At 47.5% G+C, this 27,549-nt stretch overlaps 1 protein-coding gene across 1 annotated transcript in view; it reads left to right on the plus strand.

The window, feature by feature from the left end:
* LOC117312160 (integrin beta-5-like) overlaps positions 1–25,334 on the plus strand; it is a 53,472-nt gene extending 28,138 nt beyond the window's left edge. Inside the window, exons 4-6 of the mRNA XM_073804126.1 lie at positions 5,166–5,334; positions 23,553–23,714; positions 25,170–25,334. Of these exons, the coding sequence (XP_073660227.1) occupies positions 5,166–5,334; positions 23,553–23,714; positions 25,170–25,319 (481 nt within the window). The 3' untranslated portion in view covers positions 25,320–25,334. The remainder of the gene's footprint in view (positions 1–5,165; positions 5,335–23,552; positions 23,715–25,169) is intronic.
* Positions 25,335–27,549: the final 2,215 nt, after the last annotated feature.

A 27,549-nucleotide genomic window follows, 5' to 3' on the forward strand; every position in this document is an offset into this window, starting at 1 on the left:
CCCAAACTCCCAATCTATCCCCACCGCCCCCCCCCCCTTCTCCCCTGGTAACCATAAGCTCAGTTCTCTTAAGTCTGTGAGTCTGTTTCTGTTTTGTAAATAAGTTCATTTGTATCATTTTTTTTTCTAGATTCCACACATAAGCGACATCATATGATATTTGTCTTTGTCTGACTTATTTCACTTAGGATGATAATATCCAGGTCCATCCATGTTGCTGCAGTGGCATTATTTCATTCTTTTTAATGGCTGAGTAACATTCCATTGTATATATATATATATATATACATACACCACATCTTTTTTTTTTTTTTGGCCACACCACGCAGCTTGTGGGATCTTAGTTCCCCAACCAGGGATTGAACCGTGCACCTGAAGTGGAAGTGCAGAGTCCTAACCACTGATTGCCAGGGAATTCCCACATCTTTTCATCTGTTGATGGACCTTTAGGTTGCTTCCACGTCTTGGCTATTGTAAACAGCGCTGCAATGAACATTGGGGTGTATGCATCCTGTCGAATCATGTTTTTCTCCAGATATATTCCCAGGAGTGGGATTGCTGGATCATATGGTAGCTCTGTTTTTAGTTTTTTAAGGAATCTCCTTACTGCTCTCCATAGTGGCTGTACCAATTTACATTCCCACCAACAGTGCAGGAGGGTTCCCTTTTCTCCACACCCTCTCCAGCATTTATTATTTGTAGACTTTTTGATGATGGCCATTCTGACGGGTGCGAGGTGATAGCTCATTGTAGTTTGATTTGCATTTCTCGAATAATTAGTTATGTTGAGCATCTTTCATGTGCCTCTTGGCCATCTGTATGTCTTCTTTGGAGAAATGTCTGTTTAGGTCTTCTGTCCATTTTTTGATTGGGTTGTTTGTTTTTTTTTGATATTGAGCCACATGAGCTGTTAGTAAATTTTGGAGACTGATCCTTTGTCAAGTCGCACCGTTTGCAAATATTTTCTCCCATTCTGCAGGTTGTCTTTTCGTCTTGTTATGGTTTCCTTTGCTGTGCAAAAGCTTTTGAGTTTAATGAGGTCCCATTTGTTTATTTTTATTTCCCTTACTCTAGGAGATGGCTTGAGAAAGATATTGCTGCAATTTGTGTCAGAGTGTTGTGCCTATGTTTTCCTCTAAGAGTTGTATAGTATCTGGTCTTACATTTAGGTCTTTAATCCATTTGAGTTTATTTTTGTGTATGGTATTAAAGAATGTTTTTAAAAAAGAAGTCTATTTATTTATTGATATTTGGCTGTGTAGGGTCTTTGTTGCTGCGTGCGGGCTTTCTCTAGTTGTGGCGAGCAGGGGCTACTCTTCGTTGCAGTGCACAGGCTTCTCATTGTGGTGGCTTCTCTTGTTGCGGAGCACGGGCTCTAGGCATGCAGGCTTCAGTAGTTGTGGGCGCACGGGCTCAGTAGTTTTGGCTCGCGGGCTCTAGAGCGCCAGGCTCAGTAGTTGTGGCGCACAGGCTTTGTTGCTGTGCGGCATGTGGGATCTTCGCGGACCAGGGCTCGAAACTGTGTCCCCTGCATTGGCAGGTGGATTCTTAACCACTGCGCCACCAGGGAAGTCCCAAGAATGTTCTAATTTCATTTTTTTACATACAGCTGTCCAGTTTTCCCAGCACCATTTATTGAAGAGGACTATCTTTCCTCCATTATATAGGTCTTGCCTCCTTTGTCATGGATTAATTGACCATAGGTACATGGGTTTATTTCTGGGCTTTCTATCCTGTTCCTTTGATCTGTATTTTGGTTTTTGTGGCAGTACCCTGTTCTTCAATGTTTTTAATCCATACACTGAAGTTTCATTTTTGAATTTGAGTGACTATTTTTTATTTGGTTCTTTCTTTTAGACTTCTGTTTTTCATACTATTTTTTCATAGCCTTCTGATTGTTTTTTCTTCCTAATAATATCCCATTCTAGTCTTTGGTATTTTTCCTTCTCCTTGAATGTTTTAAATATCTTTGTTTTAATGTGCTTTAGATAATTGTGTTACCTGTTTCTTGAACTGCAGATCCTGCAGTTGGTTGAATTTGCTGATATTCCTTCATGGTAGTTTATTTCTCATGGGGTCTATAACTTTTTTCATTAGTTCCTCTTCATCAGAGGTTGTTTTCCATTAGGGGATCACGTGCCCCAGGGGTACTGACGTCCCTGCAGGGTGGTTTTCGTTCCCTGATGCTAGGATCCTCTGGGTTTCACTGTGGGACTAGTTCTGTTATTTCTCAGCAGGGGGGTTCCTTCCTTGTAAAAGTAATGAATTCTGACTTGTTTAGGCCTGGAGTTACAATCTTTATGGGTGATTCATCTCACCATGAGCCCAGAGTGCATCTTCCTTGCTTCTCTCCCAGGCCAGTGGCTGGAATTTTTCTGGGTTTGATTTTAAGTGACAGGGCAGCTCTTTGTAACACTCATCTTTATGCAGAGAGCCCTGTTCCAGTGCTCTGCCCTGCGCTGGCCTGAGGTCCATCATCTGTCCCTGTTAGAACCTGGCCCCAAGCCCCAGACCCTTTGTCAGGCCCCAGCACGCTAGGGTGGGGGGTGGGGGATCCCTTTGCCAGGAGGATCCTTGCTCACTTCCCACCTAGTTTAAGTCCGTTCATTTGTGCAATGCTTTTCTCTCCGTTCCTGGCACCTGGGATTTCCCCGCTAAGCTTCCAGTCTTGGCTACATATTAACATTTTTGAGGATAGATTTTTACCAGCAGTTCTCATTTGTTTAGAGGAAGAGGAGAGGTCTTGCCCTGTCAGCTCCATGGTCCACAGTATTGTCCTGAAGCATTAGATTGTTTTTTGGCTTTGCCTACATCTAGCATCTGCAAATAGGATTCACTTTTTATACATACATGCTCCCCGGGCTCTTTAAAGCATATATATTTTATTCATCTTCCTGGTTCATAATTCTTAATCCAGTAAAGATTTAGTCGGCCCTGAACTGGGGTCCTGTGGCACAGACACAGTTGGGGGTGGGAGGGCTTCCTGGCATGAGACCCTCAAACACCCAGATCTTCGGGTCGCTCAGACAGCTCTTCCAGGGGTTAAATTAGACACAGTTTGACATTGTTTTCCAGAGACTATGGAGACATTCAACAGAGCCTGTGTGACAAAGCTGTTTTCCTCTCACTAAGAGGTGATTCTGGTTTGGTTATAATAAATTCTCTGCAATGAAGTCTTCTCTCTGGCAAACACATTTTCTAGTTCCTGATTATTAATAGTAATTCTCCACAGTAAAAATATATCTACTTATTCCCCTTTGCAGGAAGGGAAGAGGTAAAGAACGCTGAACTAATTTAGCTGAGCTTTTCACAGCTTTTCTGGTTTTCTCATTGAGCAGCAGTCATAGTTTATGTTCCTCTTCTCCCTTCCTCAACCGACCCCATCAACCGAGGCAGTAAAACACCTGAAGTCCGCAGCCATGGCCCAGCACAGCACAGAAGGGTGAAGTTGCTCAGAGGGTGAGGGAGGGGAGTGAGAGTTTGTGTACATTCCTTCCTCCTGGGCCCATCTATTTGTCAGATGACTATGATGGACCTCAGCTCACTTCCTGCTTCCAGCTGGTGAATGCAATTTCCATGACCTTTGTCTTTATGGGGAACTGAGATGAGAATAGAAAGTTTGGGTGGCATGGGTTACAGAAGAGCCTGACCTGTGCAAACACAAGGGGCGGGTGAAGATTTTTGGGGGAGGAGGGAGTGAAACAAAGGGACGGCAAGTGGGGACAGCTGCCTCGCAGCTCTCCCTGTCCGGAGGCACCGTGGCCATCATGGCAGTGGGGTTGACCCTGCAGAGGTGGCTTACTGTGAGTGACTGTTGGAGCAGGTACCGTAGGCCCTTAGAGGGGATGAGAGAACCTCTTAGAAAGCCCAAGGTTGCCTCTCTCGGGGAGGAGGGGAGCCTCTCAGACCTGCCCCAGCTGCCCTTCTTGATGGCAGTGAGGCAGGAGCTGCTAGGAGTTGCTAAGCCTGTTTCCCTTCCCACGCACACGGCTTGAATTGGGTAGGTAACGAAGCCTTCCCCTCATGCCTCTCTGTTGGTGTTTGCTTTCTGTCTTAGTTCTGAAAGAGAGGCTTCCTTAACATGGCCACGGACCTGCACAGTCTGGTCCAGCTTGCCTCCCCAGCCTCCTCATAGCTCATCTTTGCCCTTATTCCCTGCATTGCAGTCTAACTGGCCTCCCTCTGCCCTTGGGCTCTCTGTGCTCCCTTCTGCCGCAGGGCCCTTGCATTTGCACTTCCCTCTCCCCTTTTACCCAGTGAACCTTTTTGGAAACAATGTAAGGCCCCTCTTCCTATTTCATTGGTTATATAGCCAAGTGAAACTCCTGCAGATGTGATTGGGCTGTAACTTCCTCCAGGAATGGGGCCATCTGCACTGCAAACTGAAGATGAGAACACCCAATATTCAGGAGAAAGACATGGCATTAACCTCCTATTGAGGTGCAATACTGCCCTCTTTCCAGATTTCCAGGTAGCATTTTCCATTCGAAGATGGTTTGCTTCTCAGTGATTTCTCTTTGCGTCTAGGAGAGCTGATGCTTTATCATTCCAGTATTTATAAATGAACGAAGAAACAGAACGTTTTCATTCCTGTTGCATTTAGTGTTTGCTCGGTTGCCAGCACGTCCTGGTGGTCTCTGAGTGGGTGGACACGAAGGGGTTATGTGATCCTTTATCACGTGGCAGCAGCAGAGTCGATGTAAGAGGCTGGTTTCGTAGAGTCACTCTGCTCACGCTGCCCTCACTCGACAGGGCCCGCCTTCCTCAGCCTGTAAGAGCCTTCCTTCCCCTCGGTGCCGCCCAGGCTGCGGTGCCTGTCCCACCAGGCGCTTGCATCTTCCAAGGCCCGCGTCAGGGCGCCTCCGTGACACCTTCCTCTGACCGCGGTAGCCCACTGTTAACCGCTACTTCCTACGACCCATTTGTCCATTTCATTCACCTACAGCCTGGTATGTGCTGTCTCGCCCGCAGTTTAGAGCTTGTGTTTGGAGAGTAGGGACTAGGTTATTTCTCTGTGCTCCCCACTGTGTCTGCCCCAGGGGTGTGTGGTAGGTGCTGAGTATTCGTTGGTGCCATTCAAGGCACTCAGTAAATGCAGAGTTACTTGGTTGTTTAAGATTTTGGGACAAGGAAGGAAAAGTGACTCTTCTCCTCTTTCTCTCCAGTTACAAGCTATTCCCAAACTGTGTCCCCTCCTTTGGGTTCCGCCATCTGCTGCCTCTCACAGACAGAGTGGACAGCTTCAACGAGGAAGTGCGGAAGCAGAGGGTGTCCCGGAACCGCGATGCCCCCGAGGGCGGCTTTGACGCAGTGCTCCAGGCGGCTGTCTGCAAGGTAACCTTCCCTTCTGGCTCTGCCCCTGCGTGGGAGGTCGACGGAGAGGTGTCGGTGTGGGTGATGTGCGTTGGCACTGCCTGCAGATATTGAGCCATCTGCAGCCTGTGGCCTCCTGTCCACTCTTGCATCAGAGGGTGAGCTCGGTGGGCCTTGGGAAATCTACGGAAGTCAAACCAGCTGGCGTGCAGGGGTGGCTTAGGGCTGGTGTGTGTCTGTGTCAGGGTGTGGCTGTGTACAATGGGATGTTGTCTTTGCCAGCAGACAGATGTTCCTTTTTTCTATGTTTGGCTTTTTTGCTGCTTTTGGGGACAGGGAGCAGGGGGCAGAAAGGTCAAGCCATATGCATAGAATCTTGTAGAATTTTATGGCCCAATTTTGGTAAACATTAAAGAGTGCTCTGTTGGGGAATCCAGCTAAAGAGAGAAGCGCTTGTCATCTTTGGTTTTCTTTCTGTTTGTTTTTTTTTCTCGTGTTTCTCTGTGATATGTGAATCCAGAGGGGAGGACACAGACTTAGGTCAGAAATGAACTCATGCTTTGAGACATTCCAATCTCAGCAAAATATGTAAATGGGATGTTGGTAATAACTTATTCTTAACATAATTTTCTATATCAAGACAGCCCGATAACAATAACAAAAGATAAAAATAAATATCACTCTTGAATTTGCTATTCTGGCACATACTTTAACATTTTTTCCATAGTGGTCACCATATACCATGCATAATTGGTAATGCTTTCTTGACCATTTTGGTGGGCTCAGCAACAGGGCGGTGGTTGGGATGCTCATGTCTGGGGGAGGGCTGGGTAAGGAGGTTAGAACTCAGTTTGGAGAGGCCGCACGTCTGACCTCAGAGAGCCTGTGTTTAGTGTGTCACAGATTCACTTCTCCTCCTCTTGGTCCTCGCAAAATGAAAAGAGAGTCACGGTTGTCCCTTCCGAAATAAAAAACTGAAATGGTAGACAGGAGGGATAAGGGGAAAGAAAGATGTGAAGAAAGCACAGCTTCCTCAGTCCTCTTCTTGGTCCCACTGCCTTTCTGCCCGCCCATCCTGTGTCCTTGGGGCCACCCCGAGAGGACGGTCTCACAGTGACCCCCTACCCAGGACGGCTGCAGAGCGGCCCCTGCCCAGCCGCTGGCTAGAGCAGAACGGTTTGATTCAGAGGCCCCTGATGCTTCGTAGCAGCCCAAGAAAGCCAGACGGGACACAGCTAGAATGTGTTCAGCTCTGAATCTTCCAAGTGCATCACAGAATAGACAGTTTATGGATTTCTTCAGAAAGAAAAATTATGTTTTTGACTGGCATTCAGATTATTGATTGTATGGGGTGTTATATTCAGGGACTTCCTGCCAAATCCACTCTTGGCAGGAACAAATAGTGCAGGGAAAACACGAGATCCCTCTTATCTCCCCATCGTGGGAATATTGTGGGTTTTCTTTCCGGGGGAGGAAATTGTCTTTAAGGCTTGAAGGGAAGAACCCAGTGACAAGCCTACGCACTGTCCAGTTATATTAATTCTGTTTAATTAGATGAATCCGAATGGCATGATGGAATGCTTGAGGCGCGGTGTCCACGAGAAGCCGTTTGATTCGCTCTTTAGCCCACAGAACCTTCCTGTGCCATCCCAGACCCATGAAAATATCCTTCCCTTTGAAAACTCAGTATTTCAAGACTCGAGTGCTTCAAAGCAGATTTCTTCAACTCAGTGCCCGCACCTGGTTACGAATTATTGTTGGCCTGAGAGGCACTTCAGTGTGTGTTTCGGTTTTATATCTTTTGGCATTTTTCTCTTATTCCCCACCTTGGCCTTTGTCGTGGGGCGTCCCTGGAAAGTTACTAATTGCTTGGAATTACGCAGTCGATGAGATCCCAGCTTTTATTCTCACCATTTCTTTTCCTTTGTGCTGTCAGTGTGTGTTTGGGTACCTATCAAGCAATTTCTTTCTCACTTGAAATCACCTATTTATAACGTCATCTTCCTGGTTAACTACAGCCTTATTTATAGTTGCTAAATATTGGAAATAGATTATGGCCTGTCTATTGATGAAAGGCTATAACAATCACACTCTAAAAGAATATTGAGCACTTGAATAATACTTAAGATAAATTAAGAGAGGAAAGGAAAGCACGTGATAAAACAGCATAGACGTCTGACCCTATTTTGCAAACAAAAGAAAGAAAAATCTGGAAAAGATTGGAAATAAATAGACCAAAGTGTTAACAGCAATTGTCTCTGGTGATAGGATTAGGTGTGGTTTTTATTTTCTTCTTTGTGTTATTTTATATTTACTTAAATTTTCACAATAAATAAGGTATGATTTTTAAAATCTGTAACGGAACATTTCAAACATATAAAAGTAGAGAGAATAGTGAAATAAAATCCCATGTACCCATGGTCCATCTGGGACAGTTACCAGTTTGTAGCCAATCTTGTTTCATTTGCCTTCCTAACCAGTTTATTCCCCATTATTTGAAGTAAATCCCAGATATCATTTGTTCCAGTGATAATTAGGTTTTTAAAGTTTTTTTTAAAAGCCCTAAGCATGCCTTACTTCGTTGACTGACTTTTCTGCCTTCTCCTGATTTGCCCAGATTAAAGGCCCTTCCTCTTAATCCTGAAAACTGAATGTGACAGAGCCAGCAGGCCTGTAATCTCTGCAGTTGGAGAGGCGTCTCTTGCAGGCTGGAGCTGGCTGGGCAGCCCCGGCAGCAGTGCACGCTCTGCTTCCTTTGACCCCATGCCCTGGCCCTGGAGACGGAGCTGATAACAGGCCTGCTTCATAGCCCACAGGAGGCTCTTTGTTCTGATTTCAGTCTCACTCTGGTTTCCCTGGATGGACTGTTAGTTACCAACTTTAGGGACTTAGGGGTATGGAATGCTCACATGACTGGTCTTAAATCCCACCCCCAAGGCCAACTTTACATTTCCTGGAAAGCTGCTCTTTGCAAAAAGAAGGAAACAGTCTGTTTCTACTTAGGATTCGATTTAGGAAGTAGAACTGCTTCCACGAGTGGAAGTTTTCAGTTGCCATCTTTCCCCCAGCAGGTCACATTGTTAGGAGAGGCCATTGAAGAGTAGGAACCCTCTGTCACCAGTGCAGGCATTTTTCCCAATGCTGTACCGGCCTGGGTTGGGATGAGGGAATGCCGTGACCCATAATTTCTTATCTTTACCTCGAAACCTATTATTAAACTTGTTTATACTTTTTCTTGGTCTGAATAATAGTTTCTCCCATTACCGCTTTTATTGCTCTCCTGGGACTTTTCTAGAAGTTGACTCTAAGTTGTTTATTCTGAAAGTGTATAGGTGCAAGTGTGATGAATGGTTCAGACTGGAACCATGGCTGCTTTCCTGTTCTCCCAAAATAGGGAGAGCTGGTGCCCTGGGAGGACAGAGGGCGGGGTGGTCCAGCTCTCTCCAGCTCTGAGTTGTCAGTCATGGCTTTGCTGTTCTCCATGGCTCTCAGGTTAAAGAAGTTCCCTGTAAAGTTAAGCCTGGCTGGGTACGTCCTGGCCACACGGATTCTATGGGCTGCTTTCTCCCGTCAGACAGAAAAATCAGATCCCTGCAACCCAGCCTGTTTCCCTTTTGGCCTCATCTTCTAGCCCCCTAACATTTATCCTTCTTATCCTTTCTGTTTTAATCTTGATTATCTAATGTTGCGTTATTTATTAAGTTTTTAAAGCATTGTGTGTCCTCAGAAATAGGTGGATAAGTAAGTCTTAAAGCAAACGAAGTAAATTTGCATTGCTGAGTGAAAAGTCTTGGTGTGGCTTGGGTCCTTTATTCCTTGGCTGGCGAGAGCATCCTAATCTAAAATGGCGACCACATCCCCAGAGGGGCTGGAGGAACGGCTTCCTCCAACAAGACTTTCTGCAGGAATACAGACTCTGTGGGCCTCTGGAGACAAAATGATGGCTGCCCTTGCTCTACTGTCATCCGTGCTCCAGCTCTTTTGTATACACTATCTCTGATTCTCACAACAGTCCTTCAGTGTATTGGTGGTACTTGTCCCCAGTTTACAGGTGAGGAAACTGAGTGTCACAGGGTTCACTCTACTTACTGTTGGAAAGGGTGGAGCCAGGATTTGAACCAGATCCAGTTGATTCTAAAGCCCAAGCCCTGTCTATTACATTGTGCCGGGTGCTTTGGGAAGTAGCGACAGTGCCGTGCAGAGCAGAGAGGACTCAGAGTCCTGTTGTCCCGATTCAAGCTATGCCTCTTCTGCTACTAACCGGCTCTGTGGCGGCCTGAGTGCTCTTCTGGAGGCTGCAGGGAGGTGGGGCTGGACGGGAGGAGGTCCAGGATGCCCTCCAGCTGTGCACTGTCCTCAGTGCAAAGGACTCGTCACAGCATTGTGCCCCTTTGCCCAGAGCCCTGGATTTTGCTTTTTGTCTCTCCTGGTTCAGGTTTGAGCTCCAGGCCAGGCAGGGGCTGCTGCAGATACCAGGAGAGGGTGGAGAATTCCCCATTCCTGGAGGCAGGCTCGGCTGGGAGAGGTTTTCGCTCAGCGCAGCCTCCCCCGGAGTTGATTTGGCCTCTTCGGACTTGTGGCCTGATTTCTTTCAGACCTGAGACTTGTCATTTTTCCACGCGTGAATTGAGCAACGTGAAAACTGCCTTCCTTTCCTCAAGGAAGGCAGCGGCCCCTAACGCCTTCATGCCCCCCGAGGGGATGCCCCCGTAAGTCCTGTGTTCATGCAGTCTGGGTTCTCTGTCTCGGCATGTGTGAGCCGTTTGTGCCAGCAAGTTGCACCACGGTTTCTGGGGCTTAATGCAACCCACCCTGCTTGCTCTTCCTCTGGCTCGGTGTCTTTGTGAAGCCCGTGAGAGTATTGGATTTCCCTGTAGCCCACGTGAGGCTGTGGGGCTGTGGGTGGGCACGCAGGCGCTCCGCCCGTGCCCGGGCCGTGCTTTTGTCGGAGGTGGTAAAGGTCCTCCCTGGCTTTCTGTTTTGCACATGGTTTTGGTTTATTGTGTACTTTAGAATCACTCGACTGTTTTAGTCCCTGGAGGGACGTGTCCTTGTTCTGCCTTCTGCCCGTGAGCTGTGCTGTAGGCTTCACTGCCCCGCTCACAGCTGCTTCTTCTGCTTTCCAGCTCAGGAATGTTTATTGTGTGCCCAGTAAGTGCTCAGCGGCAGGTACGTTGAAGAAAATTAGAAAAAGATGAGAAAAAGTCCCCCTCCTCACGGATTCGATTTGAGCTTTCAGATCCACTAGAAAGGAAATAGAACAACTCATTTGTAAACATTAAATGGAACCATGTGGAATTATGGACATGTGACTATCAATGAAATTTAATATTTGACCATTGATAGTTTCTCCTACAAAAATAGAAAACTGATATGGTTCAGCCTCATATTTACAAACGTTTTTCTTTAGTTCAGATTGGACTTGCATAGAGTCTACGTCAGACACGTTCTACTGCATGTTGTTAGGGCTTGGGCTCTAGATGAATGTCTAAATCCTGAGTCATGGGCCGAGATTTCTTTTCCCTAAGGAAAGGAATATTGACATTTTTGACCTTCTTAAGTTGAACCACAGACAGAGTTTTAAAAAAGATTTCTCATTGCAAAGCATGGACGGAAACGGGAGAAACAAACTACTGGTGAGAACGTGTTTACTGTTACAAAGTGACAGAAATAGGCTTGAATGTCCACATGATTGGGGAAGCGAATTACAGAAAGAATTCAGCCTTATTTTTCCTTAAGTGCATTGTAGGAATCAAGAGTCCTTAGTCCCCAAGCTCAGATCTGCTGTAGGGTCTGCCCCTTGCTGGTCAGGTCAGCCCCCTTTCCTTCCTCATTTCTTTCCCCAGACCTGTTCTCTCTGTGTGCTTGCCTGGAAGGTCAGTGTACAGAGTGTTTTAGTTTTGACTTCTGGAAATTTGTTGGGCACTTACAGTCTGCAAGGTGCCCCACGAGCTGCTGTGAGGCTTGCCCAGATGACTGAGCCACAGCTCCTGTCCCCGGGAGCATCACTGCAGTTGGACAACAGATGCCTATACGACAATCTAAGGTACCGGCGGAGTGCACGGACACTATAGAACATCTGGCCCTGGTGGGACCCAGTGGTTGAATCACAGTGTTCTTCCCCTTCAAGGGTCACCTTGGTCTCTTTGCCTCCCCGTCGTTGGCCCTGAGGCTCTGGTGCGATGACGCTACTGATCGCCATTGGCTGCCTGCTTTGTGAGAGCCAGGCTCTACGCCAAGCACCTCAGGGGGCTTGTTTTACTTAATCCTTTGAAGGTGGTTGTACTGTCTGCTTTTGATAAGGAAACAACCCTAGAAAGGTTGAGTAACTTCTCGAAGGTCTTACAGCTGGAAATGACACAGCCAGAGATGGAACTGTACCCACCTTCCCGGCTCCAAAGATGGGAGTTCTCAGCCTTGACCTTAGATGACCTGCCGTCTCTTGTGGCCACACAAGAGTGGAGAAGTGGGAGGGGTGTGCTTCCAAAGAAGGCAAAGTCCTCCTCTAAGGAACCGTTTCGATTTCCCACGTGACCCGGTTTGCCAGTGGTAGAGCCAGGACTGACTCTGTCCCGGGAAAGACAGCTGCACGTACTGCTGTTCTCTGGAACTAAGAGTTTCCTGTTTATCAGAAACAGTTATAACATGGCTCTGGCAGCCTCCGGGTTTTCTAGGGAGACCACGGGTACTGTCCCACGGTCGGTGCGCTGCTGGAGCCCAGCCCTTTGGGTGAGCCTGCTTGTCTTTTTTTTTTTTTTTTTTTTTTTTTTGCGGTTTGCGGGCCTCTCACTGTTGTGGCCTCTCCCGTTGCAGAGCACAGGCTCCGGACGCGCAGGCTCAGCGGCCATGGCTCACGGGCCCAGCCGCTCCGTGGCATGTGGGATCCTCCCGGACTGGGGTACGAACCCGTGTCCCCTGCATTGGCAGGCGGACTCCCAACCACTGCGCCACCAGGGAAGCCCAGCCTGCTTGTCTTTGCCCTTGGCTTCCCCATCTGTGACACGGGAACACTGATAACCCCCTTTTCATTTATAATTCATGGGGTCTCAGAACCGTGGGTTCTGTTCAGCGCTCCCAGATAGCACTGCGGAGACACTTTTTCAGATGGTGCTTCCTTTTGCAGTGAGGGAGCACGTGGCTGGTGACTCTTCAGTGACAACTGAGGCCTGTGGGCTGTGTTGACACCCAGCTGGAGGATCCAGCTGTCTGGGTGGCCATCGATTTTACTTAACTTAGACTGGCATCGAGAACAGAGAAGCCCATCATTTAAAGCTAGTGTTTCTGTCCTCGCTGAAACGGCATCCTGATCTAGGCCTCCCCTGTACTGAACACTGTTTACCGGAGAGAGTACCGCGGGCCTTGTCTCAGAACAAGCAAGCCAGGCTGTATTCGGGTGGGCCCCACCGCCCGTGTCCTCTAAGGTCGCTGGGTGGGGCGTCAGCTCTTCTCAGATTCCCAGGAATCGGTGTTCCGGCCCTCCCGTGCACCCTCCCCACGGGCATCCGTGAGCCTCTCTCTCACACTCGTCATGCTCTGCCGTGGTCCCTGTGTGTAAGCAAGTCACTAGGACGTGGGTATTGGGACCCACAGGCTTCTGTGAGCCTGTCGGAAGATTCGGCTGCCAAACACGGGCCGTGCGCTACAGGGCCCGCAGGCCGCAGCCCCAGCCCTGCCTTCCTCTGCAGCCAGACCGCATCGAGGGACCTGCGTGTGCCTCTGGGGCTGTGTTTAAGGCAGACGCTAGAGAGCAGGGAGGGGTGAGTGGCTGGTGCCGGGGCTAGAAACCACACCTCTGAGGAGTGGTTAAAGGTGGACCAAGACGAGAGACACCACAGGAAGAAGCGTGTTACCTGACCTCAGACATCACTACAGAAGAGGGCTGTTCCAGGGGATGAGCTGGGGTAGCCACAGGGAAGCAGGTTTGAGTTCAAGGCAAGGGAGAAATTTCTAGGGAAGACCTCTGCTCAGCTGTGGAGCAGGCTGCCAGATGCGGCGGTGAGTCTGAGTGGGGACCCCAGGCCCATGCGGGGGAGGTGCCGGATGAAAGAGCCCTGCACGGGTGGAACGTGGATGAGCCAACCTCGGAGGTTCTTTCCAAACTTCAGGGGCTACTTATTTCCTCTGAGGCAGCTTTTCTGCCCAGTAACCCACTGGTGCTTTTGTTCTACAGTGGCTCCTTCTAGCCTGTCTGGTCCTCACTGCACCCTCTTAAGCTGCGTGACCGTGAACTCTGCCGTGCACCCCCTTCTGTGTGCCAAGCTCAGCGTGCCTGGAGCTGGCGCCCAGAAAAGCTTTCCACTCCCGATGGCTTCCCCACGGAGCCACCTTGCCAAGTGGGTAAACATCCAGGTCCGGTGGGGCAGCTCAAGGGCACCCAGGGACAGTGTGGAGGTGGGCGGGGGAGGACGGAGGCCTTTGAGTGACCTTCCTCTTTGTCAGACCGTGTAGCCCCTTGCGTGTGACTCGTTCCAACCCAGAAACCAAATTGCCGCACAGGCCAGAGCTTCATATCCTCAAACAGAGAAATGACATCCTTACTCCCTAGCCATTATTTCACTGTCTCTGGGGCCACATGTTGGAGGGGAACAAGCCAGCAAGTCTGTCTTCACTCTTGGGAGGATCCAGTTTGTATTTATTTTCTCAGAGGTTGTAAGGCCTGGCCTTCCACTTCCATTCTGCTTCCCCTTTTCATGTACTACTGTTCTCTCTTTGCCATTTCAGGATCCCAGGTTCCCCAGGCTGACTTCCAGGCCTGGCTGCCCAGGGCCTCCAATAACCATCCCACTGACTGACCTGGCCCCTCTCCCCTCCTCCACCCTTCTGCAGTTTGTGTTGGATGATCTCCATGGCCCTGCTGCCACCCTTTCTGCAATTCCCATTACTTTTCTCAGATCTCAGTGCATGACAGGTGATCTGATGAAATATTTTTCACTTAAGTTAGCCCCTTACTGCTTCCCGTATTTATATGATTAAAAGAAGATGTCTGTTGGATTGCAAAGCATATTAAATAGTTGGTGGAATTGGGAGTGATGTGATTGAAGACTTCTGGACATTGTGAGGGAGGTTTTCTTGTTACCCAACCCTGATCTTGTTCACGTATCCACTTACTACTCATTCCTCACCGAGTGCCAAGTATGTGCCAGGTGCAGTGCTCTTTGTTATTCTGGCCTCTACATCCCTTCCTGTCTTCTCTCAGCTCCAGATCTCTGCTGCTTTCTGAGGACAGAGCAGAGTTTGGTAAGTTCTCCACTGAGCTTCCAACTGGAGAAAGTCATCTCTGGCCCCAGCACAGATTGGACTGGTGGCCCGTACAAAACCAGAGGGTTTGCCTCCTGGGAGTGGACGGAGTCAGAGGTTCTGGGCTTGGCGGCAGCTCCTCCCACCACTCATTACTTCTGACACGTGTGTCCAGAGTCTGTGGATGGCTGCTTTTCACATAGCATGGTCTCCTGTGCATGTGTGTGATTCGCCTGGAACAGCTGGAGTAAACGTAGGTCACAGAACACATCACCCTCGGGTGGCAGAAGGCAGGCTGGTGGCTGGGAGAGGGGTGGGCCTTGGGCCTCGCCTGCTCACCCAGCGTGGGCTTAGGAAAAGGAGGGTAAAACGTGTAGCATTGCCCAAAGGCTCTGTCTCAACACAGGCCACGGAGTGGACTATAAGACAGAATGGACAGTTCGAGACTGGACGGGTGTTGCGGTGGGACCAGGGAAGTAGGATGAAAAAGATAATTCTGAGTTTTCTAGATAAAACATTTGATGGTCCCTTTGTCAGCAGTGGGGAAGCCTGGAGGGGAAGACGGTGCATCAGCTTTGGAGAAGTTGAGTTTTGGGTGACGGCAGACGTGTCTGGCTTTGGTCCAGACCTGGGACTAAAGCTTAGGAAGGAGGTCAAGTGGGAGAGGTAATTAATTGCGAGCTGTCCAAGCAGATGCATGAACTCGGGTAAATCTCCTCAGGGACAGTGTTATCTTTGACCTCATCCAGTGCCGGGAGAGGAGGTGGAATCTGCTAGCAGCCGTAGGGGACGGGGCATCGGACGGTGCGGTGTCCAGGAAGCCAAGGGCAGGAGGGCTTGAAGGAGGCCCTGGTCGGCAGCAGAGAGGCCGGAGGGCAAGGCCAGAGGATGGCTGCGGGGCTGGCGGCAGGACCTCAGCGTGAGCTTCGAGGTTCTCAACGTTGGCGCCACAGTAGGCTCACCCAGGAGCTTTAGAAGACCCCGTGGCTGGGCTGCAGGTCACATCCGAACCGCCGGGCGTTAGCATAGTTGAAGGTCCCTTGAGGACCTTCCATGCAGCTGGGGCAGAGAACCACTGTGCGTGTGGGGGCAGGAGGCGGGTGACTGGGAGCCGCCGGTGAGAGAGACGGTAGGGGCGTGTGGAGAAGTCGGGTTCTATGGAGCTGGGGAGAGGAAATAGAGGCAGCCAGTCTGCCTCTACGACTAGCAGGTGATGAGAGATGTTGGGTCAAAAACAGAGTGTTTATTAGAGTGGGTCGTGAGCATATCTTCAGGCACAAGGAAAGGACGCAGAGGAAATTGACGGATGGAACGGTGCTCCAGAGAGGGTGGGATTTGGGGGCTGCGTTTCCTTGGGGAGGGAGAGCATTTCTTCCCTGAGAGCATTAAGACCAGAGGAGAGGCCAGGGGTATGCGGATGCCTGTTTATTTATGACGGAGAGGCATACTAGGGCTGCAGAACAGACACTGAGCGCCTGGAACAGACGAGGCGAGTCCTGTGACCTGTGTCCGCGGCTCACCTGAGCACGTGGGAACTGGGAGTTGGACAGCTGGAACAGACCTTGTGGTGGGTTTGATGCAGATTTGACTGAAGAGGAGGCAGGTACACTGCAGGCTCGGCCAGATGCTGGATTTCTGGCTTCGGAGTCCAGCGCCTTTCCGTCCCGCCCACTCCGTGACATTTTCATCTGAGGGCTGACCTCTGTCATGTTTAGGAGATTGGCTTTTAAAAATCTTGTTTTTACCCAGAGACTTGGAGAAAAGTTTAGCTAAACAAATCAGTCTGTCTTTTTTTCCTCTTAAAATAGTTTTGTATAAAAAGAGAATACATTCAATCTAAAAATTTAGAAAATGCAGAGAGCAGAAAGGAAATAAACATCACCCGTAACCCTACAATCCAAAAATAAGATCATGTGTTTCTGGATTTAAGTCACAGATTTTCGGCTCCATGGAAATACTGAGGACAATCACTGTCGGTTCTTGACTGTTTACTGCCTGCAGGTACTGAGGAGCGGGTGTGCTCTTTGTGTATCACTTTGTTTAATCCTCTCAACAACCCTATTAATCCTCTCAACAACCCTATTCTGCCCTCTATCTTTTTTTTTTTTTTTGCGGTACGCGGGCCTCTCACTGCTGTGGCCTCTCCCGTTGCGGAGCACAGGCTCCAGATGCGCAGGCTCAGCGGCCATGGCTCACGGGCCCAGCCGCTCCCCGGCATGTGGGATCTTCCTGGACCGGGGCACAAACCCGTGTCCCCTGCATCGGCAGGCGGACTCTCCACCACTGCCCCCCAGGGAAGCCCTATTATCTCTATCTTATCGCTGAGAAGCTGGGACTGGGAAAGATTGATTAACATGCCCAATGTCATAAAGACAAGCCGAGGGAAGACGTGGGCATGAACTGATTCTGCCGTTCATCCGAGCCCACACTCCCAGCTGCTTTGTGGCACTGCCACCGAACAAAGGAATATGCATAACTGGTATTCCCAGCACAGTATGACATTCAGTCTGGTCATCTAATTTACTATATTTGAATGACTTTCTGAGCACACCAAGCCTTTATTGAAAAAAACTTTACTGAGGTATGATCGATGTATAATAAACTACACATATTGAACGTGTACAATTTGACAAATATTGACATTTATACATACCCGTGAGATATATATTCACCGTAATCAAGATGACGAACATATATCCTTCTCCCCCGCAAAAAGAGTATTTGTGCTCCTTTGTCATTTCTCCCTCCTGCGTCTCCTGCCCCCTTTCCCCAGGCAGCCACTACTTTGCTTTCTGTCACTACACATGAGTTTGCGTTCGTTAAAACTTCAGAAATCCAGTGTATACTCTTTTTGGCCTGGCTTATTTCACTCAGAACAACTGTTCTGAGATTCATGTGTGCTGTTGAGTGTCATCTGTGCTAAGGAGTGATCGCTTCTTTTGTTACTGAGTGGTATTCCCTTGTGTGGATACACCACAGTTTATTCATCCACCTGTAGATGGGTATCTGGCTTGTTTTGGATATTTGGTAGTTTTTGCCTATTATAAATGGAGCCTATTATAAATGTGTTCAAGCCTTTGTGTGGTCGTAGGCTTTTATTTCTCATGGGTCAGTCCCTAAGAGTGGGAGGGCTGGGTCATATGGTAGGTGTTTAACTTTTTAAGAAATTGCTAAACTGTTTTGCAAAGTACATGTATCATTTTAGAACCGTATGGGCAGTGTCCGCCAGTTCCGTTTCCTCCACATCTCCCCCAGTGTTTGATGTGGCCAAGTCTTTTTAATTTTTAGCCATTCTATTAGGTGTGTGGTAGAATCTCACTGTGGTTTTAATTAATACAAGGCTTTTAAACTTTTCGGTGTGTAAGCCTTCATGGTCCCTGTAGTGACCGTGGAGCCTCACACATCAAGAAGCAAAAGGAGACGAGAAGGAATGTAAAAGTTATTACTAGTCTGAGAGTAGTAACTATAGACCCCTTTTTTAGTGTGTCTTATGTACTAAATACTTCTTAACCTAGGATCAACCCTGCGAAGTAGGATTATCTTCATTTTACAGAGGAAGAAACTGAGGCTGAGAGAGATGAAGTGACTGACTTAGGGTCTCAAAAAACAAACCCTTGAACTCAGCCTCGTCTGTGCCAAAGCTCTCGTATGCTGGCCCCCATGCCACACTCCATTCTGTAGTTACTCCTTTAAAAAAAGAAAAAGCCACTTTCCCACTACTGATCTCTGCCCCAAACGTGGATACAGAACTTAAGACTTCAAGATAGTCCAAGCAGACAGTAGGAAAATTAGTTCTATTGTAAATTCTCTGTGGAGTCAGTGCTTGTAAAATCTCCAAGCCCAAAAGGCTGAGTGAATGAATAAGCATCTCATTCTGTGCAGCCCGACCTCTGGGCCAAGTTTGTTAACGTCACTTACATAACAAGAGTCCACTTCGGAGAAGACAGAATTAATATTATTAAGCCATGCTACTCTTCATTTGTGGAGCTATTTCTGTTTCAGATGCAATATTCCAATTCAACAAACATTTATCCTGGATCAGCAGTCGTTAGTTGAGAGCTTGCCAAGTACTTTGATGAACTATCTCAATGATTACACACGCTCGGCTCTCCCTATGTGATTGGGTAGTTAGCTTTGCGGATAAGAGGCAGGTCCTCTGAATCTGACTTCTCTGGTCCTTACTGGTTCAGTGACCTTGGGCTAGTGACTTAATGTCTCTGAACACCGGTGTCCTCATCTGCAAGTTGACAATGTATTACCTCCTTCATAAGGGTTGCAGTGAAGATGTGATGGAATAGTGGAGGTGAACAATAAATGTTAAGTATTATCATTCCTGTCTTACTAACAAGAAAAAACTTTGAGTGTTAAATAATTGTGGTCAAAGCTACACAGGTAGTTGGTAGTGACAAAAAGCTCCCATGCCCACTTTCAAGTTTCCAAGTTCCACGTTATTCTATCTGCTTGCTGTCACCCTCCTTAGGTTCCTGCATGCCCCTTGAGAAGCTGGCGTGGAAGAAAAGGAGGCTGAAAAAGTTAAATGACAGAGCCAGCATTCAAAGCCTAGTCTTTTAAAAGTAGCACTTATTAAAGATAGTTTGGGAAAAAAAAAAGATACTGCCTCTAATCTCAATCCCAACATCATTATGGTATATTTCGTTTCAGCCTCTGTTCTCTTTTTAGTGGAGAGTGATGCCTGTTTCTTCCATAGTTTGTAATCACACTGTAATTACAGTACTGTATTCTTTGTTTTTCACTTTATATTATACATGTTTACATATAATTTCATACTTTTTATGAACATAATTTCTAATGGTGGAAAGGAGAGATCTCGGTTTACTTAACCGTTCCCGTATTCTGGTAGGGTAGTCACCTCTTTCCTGTTTTGTCACTATTAGTAAAAATACTGCCGTGCGTACTTCAGAATACTTCTTGCAGATAGAGTCTCCTGCGGTAGAATCATCGAGTCAAAAGATGTATATACTTCTTTAAGCGTTTTTTAAAGTGAGGTGTATTGAGGGATGATTTACATAGAGTAAAATTCACCCTTTTTAGGTATAACAACTTAGAGCCACCCCGACAATTAACATATAGATGAAGAAAAGAAATGAAAAAAAAAGATAGAGGTAATTTCTGTCACCTCAGAAAGTTGCCCAATACCCGTCTGTTATTGACTTCTCCCTTTGCAGTCAGCCTTTGGCAACCACCAATCTGTTTTCTGTCCCTCTATTTTTGTCTTTCCGTGAATATCTTCTGAATGGAGTTAGGCAGTAAGTTGCCTTTTGAGTCAGGCTTTTTTCACTTAACCTAGTGCTTTGGAGATTCATCCGAGTTGTGTGTATCAGCAGTCTGTTCCTCTTTCTTGCTGAGTAGTATTCCATTGTAGAGATGTACTACCGTTTGTCTGTGTATTCACCACCTGATGGACATTTGGGTTGTTTCTAAATTTTGGTGATCACGAATTGCTGTTATATAAATATTTGCATAGTAGTTTTTATGTGAGCATAAGCTTTCATTTCTCGTGGATAAATACCAAGAGTGGGATTGCTGAGTTGATGGTCATTGTATATTTAACTTTATAAGAATATGCCAAACTGGTTTCCAGAGTTGCCAAAACATTTTGTATTCTCACTAGCAATTTATGAGAGTTGTGATTGTTCCACATTCTTTCCAGCACTTGGTATTTTCAGGGCTGTTTTTTTTTTTTTTTTTTGCCATTGGCATAGCTATCTAATGGCATCTCATTGTGAATGTAATGTGCACCTTTTCTTGTCTTTTTAATTAATTAATTATTTTTGGCTGCGTTGGGTCTTCATTGCTGTGCGCGGGCTTTCTCTCGTTGCGGTGAGCAGGGGCTACTCTTCGTTGCCGTGCGCGGGCTTCTCATTGCAGTGGCTTCTCTTGTTGCGGAGCGTGGGCTCTGGAGCGCGGGGGCTTCAGTGGATGTGGCGCGTGGGCTCAGTAGTTGTGGCCCGTGGGCTCTAGAGCACAGGCTCAGTAGCTCTGGCGCACAGGCTTAGTTGCTCCGTGGCATGTGGGATCTTCCCGAACCAGGGCTTGAACCCGTGTCTCCTGCATTGGCAGGTGGATTCTTAACCACTGCGCCAGCAGGGAAGCCCTGTGCACTTTCTTAATGACTAATGTTGTTGACGATCCTTTCATGTGCTTATTTCCATCCATATCTCTTCTTTGGTAAAATGTCTCTTCAAGTCTCTAGCTTTTAAAGTTCAGTTGTTTGTGTTGTTATTGGCCTATGAGAGTTCTTTATACATTCTGGATACAAGTCCTTTGTCAGATTTTTATTTTTTGCAAACATTTTCTCCCGATCTGTGTCTTGTCATTTCGTTTTCTCAGTGGTATCTTTCAAGAGCAGATGTTTTTATTTTTTTTTTTTTTTTTAAAGAAAGCTCGTATTTCTTGTATTTTAATGTTTGTTGTAGACAGGCTTCCACTTTATTTATTTATGGCTGTGTTGGGTCTTCGTTTCTGTGCGAGGGCTTTCTCTAGTTGTGGCAAGCGGGGGCCGCTCTTCATCGCAGTGCACTGGCCTCTCACTATCACGGCCTCTCTTGTTGCGGAGCACAGGCTCCAGACGTACAGGCTCAGTAGTTGTGGCTCACGGGCCCAGCTGCTCCACGGCACGTGGGATCCTCCCAGACCGGGCTCGAACCCATGTCCCCTGCATTGGCAGGCAGATTCTCAACCACTGCGCCACCAGGGAAGCCCAGAGCAGATGTTTTTAATTTGACAGAGTCTAATTCATCAAAATTTTATCCTGTGAATCATCTAAGAAATCTTTGCCTCTACCAAGGTCACAAAGCTTTTCTTCTTTGTTTCCTTCAGACGTTTTATAGTTTTAGGTCTGTGATCCACTTTGAGTTCATTTTTGTATACAGTGAGAGCTGTGGGTTGAGGTTCATTTTTTTTTCATATGGATGTCTAATTATTCCAATACCTTCTATCGAATTGACCGTATGTGTGGGTCTATTTCTGGTTTCTATCCTGTTCCACTGGTCTATGTGTCTATCCTTTTGTCAGTACCACACAGTCTCACTTATTGTAGCTTTATAATAAGTCTTGGCCTTAGATAATGAATCCCCCAGCTTCGTTGTTGTTTTTCAAAATTGTTTGATGAGTTTTCATTGTCTTTCCATATATTCCAGTTATTAACACCCCCTCTCAAGACACCCAGTCCTGCCTCCAAGAGAACACACTCATCTCCACTTCTAATACCGTAGATTAGTTTTGTCACAGCTTAGAATGCATCTGTGTTAGGGACCTTCTAGGTTGCTTCCTCTGGGTTCTGAAAACGTGCCCGGCCTGGTCATTGTGCCTTTACCAGCACCTAGAGCAACCCACTCCCCACCCCAACTTCTGCCTCCTCTGTCATTTCTTCTTCCAGTTTCCTTGAAGGGTCCTCTTCACCTTCAGCTCAGCTGACATTTCCTCTGCCCTGGGAAGCCTTCTCTCCTCCTCCCCGGGTTTCCGTTAAAAGTGTATTTATGGCTAAGTAATATTCCATTGTATATATGTGCCACATCTTCTTTATCCATTCATCTGTCGATGGACCCTTAGGTTGCTTCCATGTCCTGACTATTGTAAACAGAGCTGCAGTGAACATTTTGGTACATGACTCTTTTTGAATTATGGTTTTCTCAGAAGCAGCCGCATAGCACAGGGAGATCAGCTCGGTGGCTTGTGACCACCTAGAGGGGTGGGATAGGGAGGGTGGGAGGGAGGGAGACGCAAGAGGGAAGAGATGTGGGGACATATGTATATGTATAGCTGATTCCCTTTGTTGTAAAGCAGAAACTAACACACCATTGTAGAGCAACTATACTCCAATAAAGATGTTAAAAAGCATGCTTATTGTGATACGTTAAAGCTGTGTTTCCACTTGACTGCAAGCTTTTTGAGGTCTGGAACAGGCTGTTTCTTAGACCCAGTGCCTTCCATGGGGACTGCATGTGGTAGGAAGTCAGTAATTGTCTGTTGGATGAACGTTGAGAGTCTGGGAAACTGATTCCCCAAAGGTGAATTCTTTGCTCACAGCTGGCCTCCTGGCTTTCAGTCCTCCCTGGCTTCTTTTCAAACTGCCTTTTCTTCCTTGTGTTACGCTGACTCTTTGTGACTTATTTCCACGCTGCTTTCGGAGCAAATGAGAAAATATCATACCTCTTGAAGGCTGTTTTATCCATCGTTGTGGCGATAAGAAAGAGAGGATGATACCCTCAATCCCTTATCTGCCATAAGGTGATAGCTTTTAACTTGTAAAGTCTGTGAATCCAGTCTCCTATTTCAGTGTCAAGTGTACATGTGTAGATAACCCAGCGGTGTTTAAACCCTTCCTGTATTCATCCTGCTACCCACGTATTTTGGGATGCTCTTTCACTACTGGTATGAAGGCAACCCTATCCCAGTTTTTGTTGCCCTGTATCAGGGTCTAGCTGCTCCTACTAGTAATGACTGGGAGTGTTTTTGTGTAGTATCGGGGCCACGGTGTCTAAATATGAAAAATAGAGTCCTTCCCTTGCAAGGTAGCTCGTATTGAGCCGTGCCTCTGTCTGAAGAGTGGATACATTGCATACAGTGAAGCAGTAAAGGGAGAAAAGAGCGAGTCTGATTGACCTTAACTACCAGACTAGTTCAGTTCGTGATTGGAGTGGTTTACTTCTACCAGAAAGATGGCCGGTTTTCTCAAATCCTCCAAAGACAGATCTGTCTGTCGGTCATTAGAACACTCTGTTGTGAGTGATTCGTGTCTACTTGGGGGACTGAAGTGATCACTTACCAGTCATCTTAGACAAGGGCAGCCAGCCGAGTGTGTTGAAGGGAGGTTGGGGGGCTACTAAAGGCTGCTCTGTGGAAGGAACTATAGGGGAGGCTAAAAGGGAGGCGTCCAAGGGGAGTGGCTGTCAGGTACAGAGTCGAGCAGGGAGGGGCAGGCTCCCCCAGGGCAGTCTCGGGTGGCAGCCAGGAAGGCCTAACACCCATCTGTCCCTCAGGAGAAGATCGGCTGGCGAAAGGACGCGCTGCACCTGCTGGTGTTCACAACGGACGACGTGCCCCACATCGCGCTGGACGGAAAGCTGGGGGGCCTGGTGCAGCCTCACGACGGCCAGTGCCACCTGAATGAGGACAACGAGTACACTGCCTCCAACCAGATGGTGAGGACAGGGAACCCCAGCACCGCTCCCGCCGCCCCGCCTATGGTCCGAGACCTCGCCGGCCTTTGCCACCTTCCTCTGGACCTCTACTCACCGACTCTCCACCCCATTCTTGGGACTGGGTCTCTACTCCATCTTCTTCAACTGGGCTTCTAGAACTTCTCCTCGTCATTAACTTAGACCATTTCTCAGGGATTTCTGTAGCTTTGTGCTTTTGTGCCCCCACATGGGAGTGTTTAGTCGAGGGAAGAGGTGACCTGGCGAGACAGGATGGATCTCAAAGGGGAGAGGTGATTTTGCACGAGGGAGAGGACTGTGTTCCAGCAGAGCCAAAACTGGGATAGAAGTTATGGGGCAAGACCAGCAAAGACAAGACTTCCTGACTTCTAGAAATGGGTTTCCTGATGCCCTGAGTTCCATCCGTGTCAGGGGTGGGGCGGCAGGTGTCCTACACGGGAGGAGAAGCCCCAAGGACCTTCCATTCCCAGGAGCCTGTCACTGGGACCATGTGATTAAACAGAACTTAGGCAGAATTTCAAACATATGCTAGGCCAGTGAAGTGGACTCTACCTAACTATCAACCAGAGCCAACAATTAAGATTTTTCCACACTTGCTGTACAGTTGTTTCCTCCCCAAATCTACACCCTCTTCCTTCCCAAGCCCATTCTGGTGTTTGGCTAGAGAGAAATTCTTTCTCATTCTTCCTGGACTAGCCTGTTTTCTCCCAGTTTTAAGAGGTGGTCAAGAGTAATGGAGTCTGAAAAAGAACTCGTAACTGTACAACCTGATAACTGTAGAGCTCACCGATGAGGACCCCAGCGTCCATCATCAGCCCTTAAAAGTCCTTCCGGACGTTGCTGAGCTGCCTCGAGGTGTCCTCCCTCCCTTCTTGCTCTGCACCCCTCCCCCGCCATAGCCCAACTTTTAGTCCAAATGTCAGCAGCCTCTTCTGCCCGTTCTGAGCCATGAGAGGACTGAGCAGAGCCTGTAGGGGACATTGGCAGGCCCAATACTGGGCACAGGAAAAGGAAAAATAGGACAAGGAGATCAGGAAGATCAGTCTTAGGGAAGAGAGGGAAGATAACAGGTGTTGACGGTAGGTGGTCGGACGTGGTGGCTCTCCTTTTGGGGACTTCCCCCCTCTGCCCCATTCCTGCTGAAGGGATGGAAACACGGACCAAGTGTGGGAAACCTCCACTCACCACTTCTCTATTCTGGGTTGGAGGGGTAGGAGGAGTGAGTCTAGTTTCGTAGGTGCCAGAGGGTCCTTTCCTGGAGAATCTCCCCCACAGTTTCTCAGTAAGGAGCTGCTGATGGGGCGTGTTTATTAAGGCGCTGCCAGGGGAAGGTGCTTATCGTGGCAAGTGATGAGTTACTGAGCACACGTTGGAGCCACGTGCTCGTGTGTCAGCCTGGGAGAAGTGTTACAACCTTGCCTTTTGCCTTGGCCCTAGGACTATCCATCCCTTGCCTTGCTTGGAGAGAAATTGGCAGAAAACAACATCAACCTCATCTTTGCAGTGACGAAGAACCATTATATGCTCTACAAGGTACACCTGGAGGGAGTGAGGGAGGCTGATGGCCTGAATCTGGGGGCCTGCTGACCCTGAGATGAATGGGAGATTGGAACGTGGGGTCAGGTGAAGTGTGGAGGCCGGGTGAGGGGTGTTAACAGCCCTGTTCTGTGTGGGCAGAGATCCAGAGGAGGGTGGAATATAGCCCTGATCTGATCTACTGGAAAGTAATAGTATTAAGGAAGCTCTTAAGCGTTCATAGAGCAGTACATACCAAGGAAGTTAAACATATGGTTTCTAATCTGGTAATGAGAAAAACTTTGGACATAGTTTTTCAGATGATGAAACGGAAACACCCAGGAATAGGGAAGGAAGATATAAAATGAAAATGTACAGAAAGAAAACTAGGCATCTAGGCAGGCTGCATCACCAGTCCCACAGTCTATAGAGCTTTTATGCCTTCCTGCAGAGTACGGGGGACCAGTGGGTTAGTTTGGGACAGGAATTTCTGAAGAAAACAATACGTGTCTTGAGTGAACAGAGCAGTATGTGTGTGAGCCTGCCCTGTCTAAGAGAGACTCTTCCCAGGTCATCCCATGGGCCACCATTATACGTTTCCCTCGTGAATGTGCTCTTTCCCACGATCACAGGCAAGTTGCCTTTCACTAGAACTCTCCTCCAGACGGCTCAGGGAGTGTTCGTGTGAGCCAAGTGTGAAGCCCAGCTCACCTCTGACATCTTTTGAATTGAGAGGTTATGAGAAATTAATCTCCACCTCTAGAACAGCCAACCCCTGTCCCCTCTCTTTACTGCTCTTAAGTATCCCCCAAAGAACCCTTGTCTGATGGTGTGTTTCTGTTGCTTCTGCCTGAGATAATCATTGATAAAATGCCACTTACACCTTCTTGAGTTCTTTATCTTCTTTTAGTCTGAATCAATTTTAGAAGATGAAAACAAGGGAAGGAGGTTGCTCAGTGAAGATAGCAGGGTAGAACATATCCATTCACAAATACCATTTTAGAGGTCAGTTGCACAGACTGTACTGAGAATGCTACCGGATGCTCGGAGGGAAGAGACCCACCTCGGCTTAAGCCAGCCTTGCTCAGAACCAAGGACCTCTCGCTCGGGAGGCATATCCAGCCCAAGGCAGGCTGAGGGTGGCGGGTGTTTCTAGCAATTTCTGTCACTTTAGTAAGTGACATACTGAGGCCTTCGTACAAGTGAAAGAGGAAAGGCAGCCACTTCAAGGCTGCCTGCTTTGCCAAAGACTTCACCCGGAGATACCAGACCTCCTTGGGAAGGCACCATGCACGTTCATTTCCCTCCTAGGAAAAGAGAGGCTGTATTTGAGACCCTTAGAAAAGCTTCCCCTTTCACTTCTGCTGGCCAGGTCGAGGGCATCCTTGAACTGAACCTGGGGTTGCCCGTGTAGTCTGGCGGGGAGAGGGCGAGCACATCCATAATGTATTGACCTTAGAGGATGGAATTCCAGAGAGTTGTCCATTACATGCCAGAGAGGAGGGGTCTCCGAGAAGAAGCATGACATTATGCTAAAAAATATAAACTGTGTATAAAAAAAATATTAAAAATCAAGAATAGAGGATTTACAGCAAATATGACAGAATGAGGGTTAATATATCTTGATATTCCTAAACCCATACAAATTAATTTTAAAAGGAAAGGAAACCACTAAGAACCCAAGAGATACATGGGCAAGGACATGCACAGATGATTGACTAAGGAGAAAGTGCAAGAAGACACATGGTCTGAAAAATGTTAACACTTGTAGCTGGAGAGGAAGGGAGACTACCCCTGCCTGGGCACCAAGCATCTTGCATACAGTTTTATTTCATCCTCACAACCATAGTCATGTTAGATGCCATAATCTAAGTTATAAATGAGAAAACTTGAGGTTCAGAAGGGTCGGGTAGCTTATTGACCAATATCAACTGGCAAAGCTGAAACTGACCCCATGACGACTGTCAGGCTCCAAAGACTAGGGATTTCCACTCACCAAGCTGCCTCTCTAGTGATTGTTGTGAATCAAAGCAACTCTTTTCACCTATTAAATTATCAAAATCCAATGCTGATGAGAGTATGATGGAAGAGTCATTCTCATAAGAGATTATGGGTGGGTGAGTAAATTAACAAAACCCTTTGAACTCTGTCAAGACTTATTAAGAGTCATAAAAATGTTGATTTCCATTGACCCAGTCATTCACTTTGGGGGAATCTTCTCTCAGGGAATAATTCAATATGTGGAAAGAGTTGTGGGCAAAAAGATGTTCATCATGGATTTATAAGAGTGAACAATCGGAAA

The sequence above is a fragment of the Tursiops truncatus genome, chromosome 4 (assembly GCF_011762595.2).
Source record: "Tursiops truncatus isolate mTurTru1 chromosome 4, mTurTru1.mat.Y, whole genome shotgun sequence".
In the NCBI taxonomy this organism is placed as follows: Eukaryota; Metazoa; Chordata; class Mammalia; order Artiodactyla; family Delphinidae; genus Tursiops; species Tursiops truncatus.